We start from the raw sequence: 11,542 nt of genomic DNA, 5'->3' as shown, positions 1-11,542 counted from the left end.
TCAAGAAAGCCGAAGGCGGAATCCAAGTGCCTGGCTGGCTGGCTGGCGTGGGTATTACAAGGCAGCGTCAGGCCATTGTGGACGGGCTGAGGGACAGTGTGCTCGCCTTCTTAAAGAAGGTTCCAGGCACCATAGCCAAGGACATCATGGACATGGTCCTAGTCACCCAGTAGTCCAGTACTTTGACACCATGAAGGAGATTGGGGCCTCCTCCAAGTCCTCTTTAGTGTTCATCCCCCATGGTCCTGGAGCTGTCAAGGATGTAGCGGCGCAGATAAGATATGGCCTCTTGCAGGCTAATCTGCAGTGAGAGGATCCTCAGAAAAAGGATTGATTCTGATTCGCAAAGCAGTACCGAGGGCATCGGTCCTATGGTGCTATAAAATTGCTAATATAAAGCAAAACTTGTTTGGTTTGTAAAAGCATAATATGCTTTACTGTACTTGTGAGTGAGCCTGGGTATCCAAACCCTTCTGCTATTTGGTGATCTTCTATGCTGTATGCGGATAATCCTTTGAGTTAGACGTCTGAGTAGCCATCTTCGAATCTTATTTGCGGCATATTTTACTTTGATTCGGTCTACGCCGCTGCAACAAAGTTGTCATTCCCCCTAAGCTCTACGACTTTTATTAAGGGGTTAGGGTCATTTGCGCTTCAGATTAGCGGCTGATTAAGCCTCAAGTTGACACTGTCAGACGAATGTCCAAGCCACAGGACTAGGGAGTAGTACGGGAGAAAAACGAAACTTTCAGCGAGGTACTCTAGCTAGAGGGTAGTTTTGACTTTTCCTAACTCCATTTGACACCGTTAGTAACAGGTGTGGACGGAATAACGTGGAAAAAAAAAGTTTCAAGCAGCGGAATCTATGACCGCAAGGCTGAAGGCGCAATCTCACTCACCGCAATCCCTCCCGCCGCCGGCCGCCGGCCGCGCCCGACGCTATGCTCCGCCTCCGAAATTGCATTCTCCCACATCTATTCTCCTCGTCCCGCCGCTCCACCTCCTGCATCGCCCCCCTCCATCGCCTCCTCTCCGGCTCCGCCGCCGCCGCGAGCAACCCCTTCACGGTCGCGGACTACCTCGTCGCCAGATGCGGCCTCTCCGGAGAGCAGGCCCTCAAGGCATCCAAAAGTATCCCCGGCCTCAGGTCTCCCTCGAAGCCCGACGCCGTCATCGCCTTCCTGGCCGGCCTCGACATCTCCGGCACCGACCTCGCCACCGTCGTCGCCAAAGATCCCAGACTCCTCTGCGCCGACGTGGGGAAGACCCTGTCCCCCCGCGTCGCCGAGCTCCGCAGCCTCGGCCTGTCGAGCCACCAGGTCGGCCAGGTAGTACTCGCCGCCCAGACCCGGATCCGCAGCCGCTCGCTCGGCCGCAATTTTGAATTCTGGCTTGGGGTCTTCGGCTCCTTCGACGAGCTCCTGCGGTTCGTCAAGATGAACGGCAGTCTCCTCAGCGTCAACCTCGACAAGGTTGCCAAGCCCAACCTGGCCCTCCTTCAGCGATGCGGGATGCAGATTTCCGATATTCCCAGCACTTTCTTGTCCCGGGTACTTGTCAGGAGCACTAAGCACCTCCAGGAAACTCTGGCACGCGTTGCCGAGTTGGGAATCCAGCAGGGCTCGTGGGCGTTCCCCTTCGCGTTCATGAGGTTTGCGATCTTCAACCGTGAGAAGCTCGACAGTAATATACAGCTGTTTGAGAAGCTTGGGTGGTCGAGGGATGATATAGCGTCAGCAGTGAGGAAGGCGCCAAATATCCTGAACTTAGCTCCGGAAAGGGTTCACAAAAACTTGGATTTTCTAATGGGTGATGTTGGGTTGCAGATGCCAGACATTGTGCATCGGCCAGTGTTGCTATTGTATAGTGTGGAGCGTCGGTTGTTGCCGCGGTATTACTTGATGAAATTTCTCAAGGACAGGGGATTGATGACTTCTAGTTTAAGCTTCAGTACTATTGCATTGATGGGCAATGATAATCTTCTGGGTAAACTTGTGCTCCCTCACGAGATGAGTGTCCCAGGTCTTGCTGCTGCTTATGCTTCTAGCTGCGCTGGAAAACACCAGTGGGAGCTCCTTGGCGACATGACAAAGGAAAATAGAAAGAGCTAAGACATGTTCTGGTGATTAGTGCTGTAAAGAACATCTTCTAAGGTTTGGCATCCTCATAATTCATTCTTGCAACTTCTTCACATTTTTGTATGGACATCTTTATCGTTACTTTGTTAGTATCTAATGAAGGGCAGTGTTCTAGTTCTGAAATTCCATCTAGCTAGATAAGTAGATATGTATAGTGGACTAAAAAGGTTGGTAATGTATTGAGTTGTTTCCTTTGGTTCTTAACAGTAGATGTTTGTGTGTTCTTTCTACTGTATTTGGGTGGACTTTGTACTGTGCTTTCCTTGTATTTTTAGTTTCTGACTTGCTAGTGTTTGAAATTGTTTCTATAATACTAAACTGAAATGCTGCTGTCTTTTTTTTGGAGCCAAATTTGTTAGCAAGATTTGTTTTGTTTGGCTTCATATAAAACCAAAGTGAAGTTAGTCATGTGCCTTTGAATAGAAGTTCCGCAAATTAGAGATTCATGATCATTAGACGTGCAATGATTTGATTTTCAGTTGCCTTGGTGCCCATGTGCCATGAAGGCGCTGCTGTTGGTTTCCTCTGGACCAAAATTTTGCACCTATATTTGTCTTTGGCTTTGTACAAACCAAACTGAAATTATTTCCTGAGTTTTGTCATGTAATGGCAGCTCTGCAAGCTAGGTTCATTCTTGATAGACCGGCTGCATGATATAGGGTAAACATAGTTTTTTTCCCTTTGAACATAATAATCAATTCATCATGGGCTATCTGCGTCATTACTGGGGCTTAGATGACGAAGAGCGTATTTTTGGGCAGCAGGAGTGAGAAATTTGGCGCATTCCTCAGGTGCTATGGTGGCATTGTTGTTTTATTCTTGCCAAATTTGTTTGCATGGAATTTTACTTTTGCTTTGTACAAAGCAAAATGAAGGTATACCTAAGCCTCTCTAATAGAACGTCAATTCTGTGAATCCTATTCAAGGTTGATAGACATGCTAGATGTTTTTTGGTATGCTAAAACGTTTCTTCCCTCAAACAATATTATAAATTAAACGCGACTTGCTGTTTTATAGACCATATACATGAAGAAGGTTATAAATGTGGACAGCAAGAGCAGAGGATGATGATTCATGCCTCAGTGCTGGGATGGGGTTGGTTAAAATACAGGGAATTTGTGTGTGCACGTGTGTTGTAGAAATTTTTTTCTTTTCTTTTATAATATTTTTGAATTGAAAAAGGTTTGCAGCACTAACACCAGATGACCAGGATCTCTGATGCTTGTTGAAGATATATGTATATATTATTAATAATATTATTAAATTTCTTTGGCAGCATTAATGATAGGTCTGTGTTCAATAGATTTTACTCTTTTGAAAGCTAGCATTTATAGTTTAGGGAAATGACTGTGTATATTATTTATGCACTTTGCATGCACTTCTAGCATTCACTATTCATCCTACAAGTCGGAGTAAAAGAAGGGGGTACATTCTAATGTGTTGTTTACAATGTTTGATGTATCACAGTTGTCCCCTGATTTTCAGCCCGCTTAAGATATAGAACAGTATTTTGTACCCAAAATCCACTGTATGATCTAATTTATATGAGTTGTTTCTGCCTTCGCCGTGCGAATTGGTAGTGACACTACTAATCTCCTCATTGCATTTCAGGTGACCTATACAGCAATCATCAAAGGACATTGGGTTTGAGGAACTGTATACACCATGAAGGTCTTGTTTGGATGTATGAGTATTCACTTCAATCCACATGTGTTGGAGTGGAATGGAATGGAATTTAGTTTAATTCCACTCCAATCTACTTCAATACACGTGGATTAAGATAAATACATGCGCATCCAAACAAGGCCGAAAGAGAAGAACAGTGCTGCATTTGTGTGACTTTGGGCATGAACTGTTACTTCAGGATTTGCTCTCACCAGGCTCTCGGGGCAAGGTGAGGATTTGCTCTCACCAGGCTCTCAAGGCAATGTGATTTTTTAATACCTTCTAGGTTATTGTTTGACGGCCTCGCTGGTTGAAGAAAGAAGGTTGTAAATTTTGTCCTTTGTATCCTTCAGTGGAAAGCTAGGATGCGGGTGTGGAATTTTTGCAGAAAGCATTCAGATGCCACTTTGTTTAAGTGGGGATTGCGGTTTCTAAATTCTAAAGATGCCAGCAGACTATGAAACTCCAAGGACCGCTGCAGTGCATTTTAGAGTTCTGAACTGAGATTAGGTTGGATTAAGAAGTTCTATTAACAAATGGATTGCTGGAGGTCTACTATATTTTTCTGTGAAAAGGGTCTGATGATTTCTTTTCTTTTTTAAATAAAAATATGATCTTTTATAAAACTAATGCCCCTAAACCAAACTTCCAAACATGTTTTCACTTTTTTTTTTGCATAAAAAATATGCATTCACTCGCCTCTACACGCCAGAGTCTGAGATTGGTAGATGGGTACGTCCTCCACATCTACTGAAAGAAAGAATAGCGTCGTTAATTTATGTATTAAATAAATACGCAAAAATACATGTATTTGTGCTTAGTGTTAGCGTGGGCTTGGACCCGAGTGCTACATTGCACCACAAGGAACCCTTGAGTTGAGCTCGAAATATATAGGGGTAATATCTTTTCAGTGTTGGCCTAATTACCGTAGCGTTTTACGGCCGTTTGTGATAGTAATAAAACGGCCGGAGTTATAATTACTCGGCCCATTAGTAGCTATACTAGGTACCAGTGTTCGCCCAGATGTTAATATACATGTGCAAAGTTACAGAAAGGCAGCCCAACATCGATAGATAATCATAAGAAGAGGACCAGTCATTTCCTAAAAAGAAAAGAAAAGAAAAGAAAAGAAAAGAAGAGGACCAGTCTTCGAACTTTACTGCCTAGCTGCAGGCACATTCGTGTCAGGAGATTATAACAAAAGGTAAAAAGAAAATGCAAAATGTCCGTGTAGTGCACGGCATTTTGGCAATTGTATAACAGTATATTATCTGATTTGCATTATATTTTTCAGACTACTCCTTTGTATGTTTCATTCTTTAATTTGTTCAACTATTTGCTGGCAGCTAGTAGCAGCGGCCAGTCAGTAGAACCTTGTGTTCTTAGCGTGGTAAGTGACTAGGGATGCGAAGGAAAACTATGCAGTTACCTTCTTTTGACTGTGTACTTTGTTCTGAAAATCACGAAGAAACAAGGGATCATCTCTTTCTGTATTGCCCCTTTGTCAAGGATTTGCTGGAATAGAGTTGGGATTCTAATAGATGACTCTATTGATCCTATCCAAAATTTTGACAGCTTCAGGGACCAGCTGAGTGTCCCCTTCTTCATGAAAGTGATCATCATCATGAGCTGGAGTATTTGGACAGTCAGGAAAAGAGCAGTAATAGACGTCTGGGCATTTTCAAGAAAATCTTTGGCCTACTTTCTGTGGCGTGCAAAGAAGTACTTCCCCTAAATTGAATCATGGCTAGAGCAACTTGTGTAATTTTGCTCATCTTCTTTGTATCTTTCTTTGTCTCATGAGCTGTTTCTTTCTCTTTTCCCCTTTTCTTGTTGCTTTCTCTCCCTATGCTTTGAACCTTTGTAATTGTCTTGGTTACGTTTTTAATAAATTCCAGTAGGGGTTGCAAACCCCTCCTGTTCCTTCAAAAAAAAAAGTATGTACGACATGTTTTGGCCTTTTTTTTTTTAAATAAACCACCCATTTTACAGGGCTACGGTTCACTTAAATCATGAGCCACCTAGAATTGTACAAACTCTGGAAGGGGGATCAATCCAAACATAGGGGATCAACCAAACATGGGAGCGATCTGGGTCCCCAACTCAAACCAACACGAACAAGTTCACGTGCACAACTATCCCTATGCATTGGACCAGGCCTGCATTTTATTAGCACTATATATAGAGGTCGGGTTAGACTCTGCTAATGCAGTGCTTTTTTAGGGCCATGTGCGCGCCTAGGCTGCCTATTGGGCTTAGCCTATTAGGCCATCTCTACCACCAAAATACTCATGGTTGATAGCCTAACCCATACATCGGGAGTTCCTCGTACTTGCCGCTTAAGGATGTACTCCTCCATCCATTCCAAATTATAAGACGTTTTGTCTTTTTTTTATACATTACCTTTGCTATGTACTTAGATATGTACTATGTTTAGATAATGGTAAAATTAATGAAATGTATCTAGAAAAATCAAAGCGTCTTATAATTTGGAACGGATGAAGTAGTATAAAAAATGCATAGTTTGGTTTAACAGAAGTTTTAATAATTTCTGGCTCATTAGCTAGTGCTCCATGGCATGCATTGTGAACCGTATCTATATACACCCCATTTTTCATGATTGATTGTCGTTAACACTTTGTAAGTTCACAGCAAGATCGGGTTCTTTATTTATAAACAAACAGGACAAGCACATAGACGCTCCATACACTGATGAATGCATGGTCAAAGAAATTGCCGCGCATCGTCTGTCAACAATTCAACATTGAGCTAGCTACCACCTCTCTCTCTGTCTCTCTCTCTCTAACCTTGCTAATGCGCCACGAGGTACATACAATGCGGCGGGAAGAGTTGGGCAGCAGCTTGCGGAGTGTCCTTACGTACGCAGCTGCATGCATATATACCTCACACACAGTGCCACACGCAGGCACATTAAAAAGCTGAGACGCGTCACAATAGTAGGCGTGCGTGGGTGGACCCATGCATGCATGCATGTTCCGACCATCGATATCTATCCATCCAATTGGCATTGCATGGAAAATGTAAGCAAATTTTCCTAGGTACTCTCCCGGCCCCCACCAACAACTAGGACACATCCTCCTCGAGCCATGAACAAAACCATCCATCAACCTTTCACTTTTTAAAAAGCAATAATGCATGGGCTTTTAGGTTTACACTTTATTTACTAGCTACTGTATGTGTGTCATTTCTCTTCTTTGCATTGCATTGTGTAGCTGCTAGGACACACGTATACTCTATGCATATATATTATATATAATATAATGCATGCATGCAAGAGAGCAAGACGCGACGTGCTTCCATTACGGCTTTTTGCCATCGATCAAAACCAGGAACCACATGCACAATAATTGACGCATCAAAATTGACGTGTCTTGGAGCAACTCTGACTGTACGGTGTGAAATTAAATTCGGAGGATCCGCGAAAAATGAATCAGCATATATATACTAGCAAATATATATATATATATATATATATATATATATATATATATATATATATATATATATATATATATTTGCATATATAGCAGAGCAGAGCATGCAGTCAAATAAAATTAAAATGACAGACAGACAGACAGAAAGAAAGATGCATGCATGTAGACGGAGCCATCAATTCTTTCTTTCCCTTTCGATTTCTCGTCCGCTAGCAGGTGTTGGCTTGCCCCTGCTCCTGATCGGAGACTGTGCCGTGCCCGTGCCCGGCCCCCGCCGTGAAAAGCAAGTCGAGAAAAAGAAGACGGGCGGCGGGCCGGCGGTCGTAGGCAGCATGCACTTTGGCAACAAGGGCGGCGCTTTTAGCTAGGGAGCATGCAACACACAACCCCCGATCGACGACACGACACCAGCAGAGAGCAGAGGCATGAATGCATGCTGCGAGGTCATGACCGACCGACCGATGGAGAAGAGAGGAGAGACGCCGGCTACCACCATCTCGCATGCAACAATGCATGCTGTGCACCCACGCATGCCACTCGCGTCCACCGGCTCCGCGACAACGCAGGAACGTCGATAGATGCTAGCTCCAGACCATGCATGGACCCGTCCCTAAACTACTGCCATCAGCCTTCCCTTCTAGTTCTAGTTCTAGCTGCTGCACGGCTGCCCGGCCTATCACCACCAATCACCTATCTTAATTCTTTTCTCTGCTAAGCTCTCGCTCACATCAATCGATGATCTGCCTTTAAAAATCACTCGCTCCCATCAATCTGCTTAAATTATTGCCGCGCCACACAAGTCGATCTCCCATACTACTCTCCATCTCTCTCGATCTAGAATGTCAAGGAGATCACACAAGATGGTCATATATGTTATATACTCTCTCTCTCTCTCTCTCTCTCTCTCAAATAGTCTCTAGTTGTACGTCCATTGTGAACCCATCCCATGCGTCCCTCACTCTCTCCATGCATGCAAACACACACGCGCGAAGGCTTCACCCGGGAATGCATGGAAGCCACAGCAGCGGTAAAATATTGGGGCATGGAAAGATTAGGTGCGTACGGTCAGGATCGTAGCAGGGAATTATGAGCAGTACATGCATATGCATATACTATCAGTCTGTTCGCTGATCGGTTTCTGGACTAATAAGCCCAGCTGATACTGGTTTGTTATGAGAGAAAAATACTGTACTATAACCGGTAAGTCCTAACTGCAACAAACAAGCGAACATGCTGGATGTTGCATGTTATGGGCTACTCTACTTTTGGCTATCCAGGATAAATTAAAGCAGTTCAACACTGTATATATATAATATATATGTCGCATCCCATGTATAATATATCCGGCAGTCTCGTTCCACAACAAACTAGAGATCGTCACAAGACTCCAACTGATCAGTTTGGATGATAAGTTAATTTAGGCTAGATAAAAGCTTTAGTTTGGTTTTGGTGAATTGATGAAACCCTAAGTACTAACCTAGTTTATTAAGTAATCATGAGATAGGTAGCATATTTCAAGTGGTTAAGCAAATGAAGATCATGACATGATGATGGTGATGCTATGGTGATGATCAAGTGCTTGGACTTGAAAAGAAGAAAGGGAAAAACAAAAAGCTCAAGACAAAGTTATAAATGGTAGGAGCCATTTTGTTTCGGTGATCAAGACACTTAGCGAGTGTGATCACATTTAGGTTCGATAGCCGTACTATTAAGAGGGGCGAAACTCGTATCGAAATACGGTTATCAAAGTGCCACTAGATGCTCTAACTCATTGCATTTGCATTTAGGATCTAGTGGAGTGCTAACACCCTTAAAAATGTTTGTGAAAATATGCTAACACACATGTGCACAAGGTGATACACTTGATGGTTGGCATATTTGAGCAAGGGTAAGAAACTTCACCGGCGGAGTGTCCACCCGTAGAGTACGGACAGTCCGACGGTGCCACCGACGCTCTACACAGAAAAGACGGAGGCCACTGTAAGTGACCGGACACTGGTCTCGGTTGGACCGACGCGTCCGGTCAGTGGTAGCAGTGAGCGTGCGGTTTCGGTCTCATGACCGAACGCTCAGGGCCTGAGTCCGGTCAATATGACGTATGATGATGTTGAGTGACCGGACGCTGGGTGTGTCCGGTCGGGCATGACCGAATGTGTCCGGTCGTGATTTTTTCGCTTCTGGTACCTTACTGGAAACGACCGGACGCTGGTGTTGGTGCGTCCGGTCCCTTTGAGCAGCGCGTCCGATCACTACTTAAATATACTTGATGACCGTTGAGATCAGGGCGATTAGCGTTTGAAGCCGATAACATGTGGCAAGCATCGGGCGACCGGACGCTGGGGTCCTGTGTCCGGTCGATCTGACCGGCGCGTCCGGTCACCCCGTGTTGTGCCCAGTGAAGGGGCACAATGACTCTATTTCGTGGGGGCTTCTATTTAAGCCCCATGGCCGGCTCTAACTCACTCTCTTGGCCATTTACATTGACATAGCAACCTTGTGAGCTTAGCCAAAGCCCTCCCACTCATTTCCATCATAGATTCATCATCTTTGTGAGATTGGGAGAGAATCCAAGTGCATTGCTTGAGTGTTTGCATCTAGAGGCACTTGGTGTTCGTGTTTCGCTGCGGGATTCTCTTGTCACTCTTGGTGGTTGCCGCCACCTAGACGGCTTGGAGCAGCGAGGATCGTTGAGCGGAGGGTGGTGATTGTCTCCGGCTCCGATCGTGGTGATTGTGAGGGGTTCTTGACCTTTCCCGGCGGAGAGCCAAAAGATACTCTAGTGAATTGCTCGTGGCTTGTGTGATCCTCATCTTGTGTTGGTTGTGCGGCACCCTATTGAGGGTTTGTCGTGTGATGCCAATTAGCGTGTGAACCAAGTGAGTGAATTGCCACAACGAGGACTAGCTTGCCGGCAAGCGAGTGAACCTCGAAAAAAAAATCATTGTGTCATCATTTGATTTCGAGGTGATTGATATTCATTGGTATTCATTCTTGTGATTGATTGGTTCACTCATCGACTCGGCGGTATAACCATCGTGCTCACTTTCTTTACATTACCGCAAACTGGTTATCAAGCTCTTTAGTGTAGCTTGTTGTGAGAGCTTGTTAGTTTGGTTAGTGTGGCTCTTTAGTTAGCCTTTGAGAGCACATTAACTTAGTATAGTGACATAGCCATTGTGTGGTTAGAAACTATAGAAACTAGAATTGTGGTAGGCGACTTGTATTTTTAGTAGGCTAGCGCAACACTTGCTTCGCCTCATAATTGTCTAACCGGTTTGCTAAGTGTTGTTGTAAAAATTTTTAATAGGCTATTCACTCCTCATCTAGCCATTAGGACCTTTCACCAGATTAGATAAGGCTCAGTTACCAAGCTTCTAGTTCTAGGTTAACTACACATAAATTAGTAAACTCAACTCACCGCTACATGTTTGGAGCAAGGATACTCTTTACTACACAAAAGATAAATGAAACTAGCTAGCTAGAAAATAATCAAGAAAACATGAGAGGATTGGCATGTTTATTAGGGTATTCCTACAAATCCTCCATGAAATCCCGAGTTTCAAAACATACTTCTTCAGGCCACAATCCAGTGATCCACAACTAAATAGTAACGGAAATTCCTTTTAGTATTTTAGAAGCAGAGTACTGCTATTACCATCAAACATCTCTATATATAAAATTATTACTCATTCGTCGCAAAAAGGAACTGCAAAAAATCTCAACTCAACAATGACTTTTACAACAGCTCCAGGGAATCAACAGCCACAAACAAACGTTCAGATTACTCATTCGTCGCAAAAAAAGAAAAAGGAACTCCAAAAAATCTCAACTCAACAATGACATTTACAATAGCTCCAGGGAAAAAACAACCACAAACAAAGATTTGTCTTTTTCTTCTTGTTTCACATGGTAGAAATATTATTCTTAAAGACATTTTTTTGGATGATTGATAATAGCAAAGACAATATCAGCATAATGATTTATTGACTTCTTTTATATCCATTTATATAACATATTTAAAAATTCTTAGGAGCCATGGAGCACACTATATATTTTCTTAGCCAACTAGATTTTCAGAGTGATTTTTTAATGGCAAATAGTTTTCTATGTTGTACAGATTTTTTCTCAAATAATCAAACATGTTTTATTCTAATTCAAGTAATTCATGAGACATATTTACCTAGTAACCCACAATTTTCCTTTTTGTTAGGCATTTTTGGCTATCTATTCTTTGTTAATTTGTTTTCACCCTCAATATTGTTCACATTAGACTACAAAATCCTA

General features: G+C 43.3%; 1 protein-coding gene across 1 annotated transcript; it reads left to right on the top strand.

Moving 5' to 3' along the window:
• The first annotated feature begins 854 nt into the window (after positions 1-854).
• On the top strand, positions 855-4,353 carry LOC136538669 (transcription termination factor MTERF8, chloroplastic-like). The gene is made up of 2 exons (XM_066530631.1): positions 855-2,153; positions 3,750-4,353. The coding sequence occupies exon 1, from the start codon at positions 942-944 to the stop codon at positions 2,109-2,111; it is 1,170 nt and encodes a 389-aa protein (XP_066386728.1). The 5' UTR covers positions 855-941; the 3' UTR covers positions 2,112-2,153; positions 3,750-4,353.
• The last annotated feature ends 7,189 nt before the right edge of the window (positions 4,354-11,542 follow it).

Source organism: Miscanthus floridulus, chromosome 2 (assembly GCF_019320115.1).
Source record: "Miscanthus floridulus cultivar M001 chromosome 2, ASM1932011v1, whole genome shotgun sequence".
NCBI lineage: Eukaryota > Viridiplantae > Streptophyta > Magnoliopsida > Poales > Poaceae > Miscanthus > Miscanthus floridulus.
This window is presented reverse-complemented; position numbering and strand designations above follow the sequence as displayed.

What these genes read in the sequence shown, in the direction of transcription:
- LOC136538669 (XM_066530631.1), top strand. Translation starts at nt 942, where the DNA reads ATGCTCCGCCTCCGAAATTGCATTCTCCCACATCTATTCTCCTCGTCC.